This window comes from Olea europaea, chromosome 2 (genome assembly GCF_002742605.1).
Source record: "Olea europaea var. sylvestris chromosome 2, O_europaea_v1, whole genome shotgun sequence".
Lineage (NCBI taxonomy): Eukaryota > Viridiplantae > Streptophyta > Magnoliopsida > Lamiales > Oleaceae > Olea > Olea europaea.
In genome coordinates this window covers 3,170,533-3,175,969 of record NC_036238.1, presented here as the reverse complement: position 1 = coordinate 3,175,969, position 5,437 = coordinate 3,170,533, and the positions used below count along the sequence as shown (strand labels likewise).

The following is a 5,437-nucleotide window of genomic DNA, read 5'->3' as shown; positions in this document are numbered from 1 at the left end:
TATATTCCGTTTATTAACGTTTATCCATCATTCTAGAATATGCTTGAGTTCATGTGCATCCAATTTACCCTACCTAGAAAATACTCAGTCATTTAAATCATCAATCCCAAGTTATTTACTACTTATGCCACCGGAAAAAGTTATAAAGTTAAATTTATTCCTAAAATGGTCTTCAAGAAAGAATGAAACTCATTTGTTTGCAAAAAGGCATTTACAGTGAATGCTATGGCCAGAGGTATCCTGAGTACAGAGAAAAAAAAACAAAAACCTTTTTCGACTCTTTTAAAATCCTGTGTCTTTGTTATTTGTGAAAGCAAAATTTTATTTTCGTTATCAGACTCCTAATGTAGTTCCACTCTATTTGCTTTCCCATTAACAGTCTTGAATCTCTTCATTACTTCATGGGTGTTACAATCATCCAACAAAGAAGTCCTGTTCCTTGCCAAAAAGAAAAGAGATTTGGGACCAACTTGTGTGTAAGTCTCTGTGGTAAGGATACCCCAACGATGATGTCTACATCTTCCTAATTTAACCTACATGAAGAACCTAATTTCGATAGTGTTATCTATTTGCATCTTACAGTGCTTTCGTATTATGTAAACTCTCAAATCATGTAGGAAAGCAACCTGGAATCTTTGAAAAAAATTCTCAACTTTAGTTACATGTTTTCTCTTGTGTTGATAGGTTGTGAAAAAGAGGGACGTTACATAGATTCATTTTCCCTGATCGACCTGGTGCTCCTAATTGCGAGCTCAATTATGAGTTTCATGTTACTTAGATTCAAGAACTTGGAGCTTCTTTTCCTGTACCATCTATCTCGATGATGGAAATAAAAAAGAAAGAGTAAGTCAAGGTGTTAGAGAAAGATGCTCTGAGTCTAGTGAGAGAAATCTCATTAGGTGACCCTTTGTATTTCAATTTCATGTTCAAAATTCAAAAATTCAAATTTTGCCCGCCTTCATTTGGAAAATTTGAATTTTACCATTTCATGAAACATCAAGTTGTTCCAAGTGTTATCCTACAACGTATTCTTACCTTTTCTGGTAAAGTTCTAGGCAAAATTCAAATTTTGTTTTCCCTTCTAGTGCAATTTTGAATTTAACTTATCTTTTCAACCTTATACCGGATTATTCTAACTTGTTTGAGCCTTTGAGGTAAGGTTCGAGGCAAAATTCAAATTCTGCTTTCCCTCCTAGAGCAGTTCTGAATTTAGTTTGCCTTTTCAAACTTATACCAGTCATTCTAACTTGTTTCAAGCCGTGTTCTCATAATATTGAGGCTCAAGATAAATTTGCAATAACCGTTACTGATTTTGTTCCAATACAAGATAAGGAAGATAATGTTTCTTTTTGGCAATTCATTTCTAAAAAAACACCTTCTTAATAATATGAAATAACCTTTATGGGGGGGGAACTAAATCAAGAGATGACAGAATCACCATGTGTTTCTCAAACACTTGGAGCAGAATTTACAAATTCTAAAGGTTCGACAATAAAACCTCATGCCTGCAAAGATGATATTCACCAAAGGAAACATACGGAACAAACTAATCCAAATGCCCATTGGGTTTGTTTTACAAAGGTCTTGAACTTAAAGCTTTTGATGATTTACCAAATTAAGTGATTTTGGGAAGCCAAATGCAGATGATGTTGAAACTAGCGCGCATTGATAGGGCCCGTTTAAGGCATCCCTAGGTGCTAATTATTATTATTATTATTCCTCTTCTGGAAAGGCTAATTTTGTATCGAATGATGTAGGGGACAAACTAGATGAAGAAGAAGACATTGAATTGAAATTTGATAAATAGTTAGATAAGATTTAAACTCCTATGTTATCAAATTATATAAAGATGATTTTGGAATATTTTTATTGAAAATTTTGAAAAATTTATAAAGTTCCTATAAATCTATTTTAGATGTTTGATAAGTATTATTTTAATTATTAAATGATTTTCATATTGACTAAAAATTTAAGATAATATTAAAATAAGAAAACAATTTTTTATGCTTAGACCTTGCTTAAAGTTTGACCTCCACGGATCGTCATGCTTTACACTTTTTAGAACACTAGTTGAAATTGCATGGGAATATTGCTTGGTTGAATACTTTGCCAAAAGATCCCCAGGTAAAACTGCCCTTTTGCAAACGTATGATTCATGGAAAATTAAATTTCATTATTTCTTTTATTGATAAACGTAAATATTTATTTATCAAAACTCGTGTATAAGTACTCTGAACATACCCAAACTTACATAACAAACTTTACAAATGATGAAGATCCAAGGAAAATAATATTTGTACATCCCATGGCGTGCACTTAGGTTTACACCCCCCACATGGAGGTGGGGCAGCACACAATAAATTACATACCTAGACTTACATAAGAAACTTTACAAATAATAAAGATTTAGGAAAAATGATACTTGTACACACATGGTGTACGCCAGGTTTATACACTGGCCCACCTCCATGTGAGAGAAATGTAAACCCAAGTGTACACTCTTATGTACATGTAGCATTTTCCAAGATCTAATGACCCAAAGCTGAATAATCAAAACATGAGAATACAATGAAAACATAAGTTTGTATTTTGATCCGTCTAGCAACGCTATCTGCATATGGACTTAGATCTTCAAAAGTCCTCCCATTACTTGCTGTTCAAACATAATATAATTTATATGTAAGTGCATTCTCTTGGCTTTGCTTTGCTAAGACGTCCCACGAGCTTCATTATTGATCCAATTAATGCACTAGCAATCACTATCATTGATCTTCTAATCTAACCAAGCTCTAATTTGTCTCCATATGTTCGAACTCATAGAGCATTGTAAAAAAAAAAAAATAATAATAATAATAAATAAATAAATTAGGTATTGTTCTATCAGCCATTGATCCACAAAGAACATAGTTTTTGTCTATGTCCAAGCGTTGCAACTTATTTTGGTAAGTAGCTTTGGCTTAGTACTTAACCAAAGGGTAAAAGAATGTTTCGAAGTAATACGTGAAGTCCAAACATCTACAGCCCCAATCCTTTTAGTCCCTTTCAGTCGGAAGTAATCACAAAAGCATTTGAGATGCGAACGTTGCCCCTATTATTCCATTGCGATAATCTCTGGGTGGTAACTTGAACATACCCCTCCAATTGATTAATCAAGTCTCTAATTGAAAAAGCAAATTCTTGAACAATGAGGAGACAATTCCCAAATAGAAGCCCCTTTCAAATACACATGATTCACCCACCAGACCCAAAGTGTGTCCTTATCATCTATGTCCTATAAGGATCTAGCAACCAATGCAAAATCCCGACATTTAACGTTCCAGAATCCAAGTCCTCCTCACTTTTAGAAAGACATACATCCTTCCAAGCAACTAAGGGCTTCTTGGACAATCAAAAGAAATTCCTGCAAAGTCTTGTGATTCTTGCAGTCACCGTAGCCAGAATTGGGCAAATAGATAGCCAAAAGCATTCAACTCACAGTAATACAGCCATTAATAATTCTACCCTCCTAACATATGACAAGGAAGTACTCATCCAAGCACTAATGTAGGCAGCAATAAACAGAACAAAGCAATTTAACTTCAGTTTCTCAGTTGCAAGCGGGATCCCCAAATAACCGAATGACATTGTTCAATTTGGAATGTTTGTCAAATCTTAGATTTCCTCCAACTCTTACCCATTGATTCCAGTCGTATATAAGCTGGACTTAGTCGTGTTCATCCATAATCCATACCTATCTTTAAAATTGGTTAAGCAATCTATTAAGATGCAAATAGAAATAACATCACCTTTTGCGAGAAGCATCAAGTCATCCACAAATGCCAAATGTGTGATATTCGAATAGTTTCATAATTAAATTTGGACCCGACGATTCCACTTACTAAATACCCGAAAATTTCAAATCTGGTTCAATTCTAGTTAGAACCAAACCAAACGGAACCATACCCAACCCTACTTTTAATGATACAATGACAAAGTATTTATGAGTATCTTATAGGCTTTAACTTGAAAAAAGGGATATTTAACTACAAATTCCTAATATCCAAGATTAGCAAGGACAATTGGAACCTCAACTTGGTGTTGCCAAAAACCTCAAGCAACGAAGCACTACATAATTATAAACCAGATACACTCAATATATAGACGTATGCTAATAACTGATATAGCAACCAGCCTTTATGGAGATATTTCTTAAGTTCAAGACACAAGATCTAAATGAATAAAAACAAGGTCTTGTTCTAATAGATCAGGATAGGTAAATAAATACTTTTACTCCATTCCTATCGGAAGATCCAATCCAACAAGTTCCGTGACAATTACAAAGGGTCATGTTAATTTTGGCTACTCCCTCTTCTAACCTCCAATTTCACCAAAAGTAATAAATCATGCATTGTCTCTAGCACAGCCCATTATGCTTATTGCACTAGAACCAACGTATCCAAGTAGTTATTCATAAATGTGAGATTATAATGCTAACTTCCACTTTGTCGTGGCAAGAAGTTATGCACTGAACATGTATTTTCAAACTATTAAGTTGCCAAATATTAAAACAAGTACTTCAAAATCAAACAAATAACGACTAGCAAAGAAAGAATCAGATTACTTAACAATTCATGTCATGGGATAAGTAGCACCTCGTACAGAGAAACAAATTCCCCTTACTCAAGTGCACTTCCTAAGTTGACACAAGACATAAACTTAATTGAAATCCTAAAAAGTCAAAAATTCATTGGATACCACGGCTGAATAAGAAAAGAGGCAATAGTCGAGTAGCAACAGGACGCCTGCAGTCTCAGTCCCCTTTTCTCCTGAAGGAGCATCCCTCCGTGAGTCGGGCACGGCCACCAGTGGGCTGGCATAACACCGTCTGGCAGTTGCCGCAGACCACAACGGTTTGTGAGTGGCTAAAAACAGTGGTTCTGCATCAAATTTTAATTTTAAGAAACACATCAGATGACCCACATAATCAACCAATAGCATCAACACAATAAATAAAAGTCGAATATCTCACATGTTGAAGCAACCCTGACATTTCACATCCTAATGCAAAAACAAAGAAAAAAGGCAAAGATCAAAAGGGGTACAAAAGATAATGAATATACAACAATTAAGAGTCGCAGAAATTACCATGAAAAAAGAATTGGGAGACTGGACGAGACGCTTGAGCTTGTGCTTCTTCTTCTCCAACTCCGGTGGAGGATGCAGCAAATCGACATCGTTCGGGAGAACCTATATATCCGTTAATCCACACAACCACACAAGTTTTTCATTGTATAAAAATGAAATAGCTTTAGTGTATTACATATTGCATATTGAAATCAATGGAATTAGAACCCACCATTTTGATTCAACAAGGTAAAAGAATCCTTCGACGGCTGCGCGTGAGAGAAATCAGAAATTGCTTCGCACTGAATGAAGGGTATTTGCCCTAATTGAAATC

General features: G+C 34.9%; 1 protein-coding gene across 1 annotated transcript; it reads right to left on the bottom strand.

Moving 5' to 3' along the window:
* Nucleotides 1-4,513: 4,513 nt before the first annotated feature.
* LOC111408836 (40S ribosomal protein S27-3) lies at nt 4,514-5,431 on the bottom strand. Its single transcript, XM_023038636.1, has 4 exons — nt 5,336-5,431; nt 5,125-5,226; nt 5,009-5,037; nt 4,514-4,916 (listed from the first exon to the last, which is right to left on the bottom strand). The coding sequence occupies exons 1-4, from the start codon at nt 5,336-5,338 to the stop codon at nt 4,790-4,792; spliced, it is 261 nt and encodes an 86-aa protein (XP_022894404.1). The 5' UTR covers nt 5,339-5,431; the 3' UTR covers nt 4,514-4,789.
* Between the last annotated feature and the right edge of the window lie 6 nt (nt 5,432-5,437).

Excerpts from the sequence above, each read along its gene's own strand:
- LOC111408836 (XM_023038636.1), bottom strand. Across the intron at positions 5,038-5,124 it reads CTCCCAATTCTTTTTTCATG|GATGTGAAATGTCAGGGTTG; the intron begins GTAATTTCTGCG and ends TTTTTGCATTAG. Across the intron at positions 4,917-5,008 it reads TGTCAGGGTTGCTTCAACAT|AACCACTGTTTTTAGCCACT; the intron begins GTGAGATATTCG and ends AATTTGATGCAG.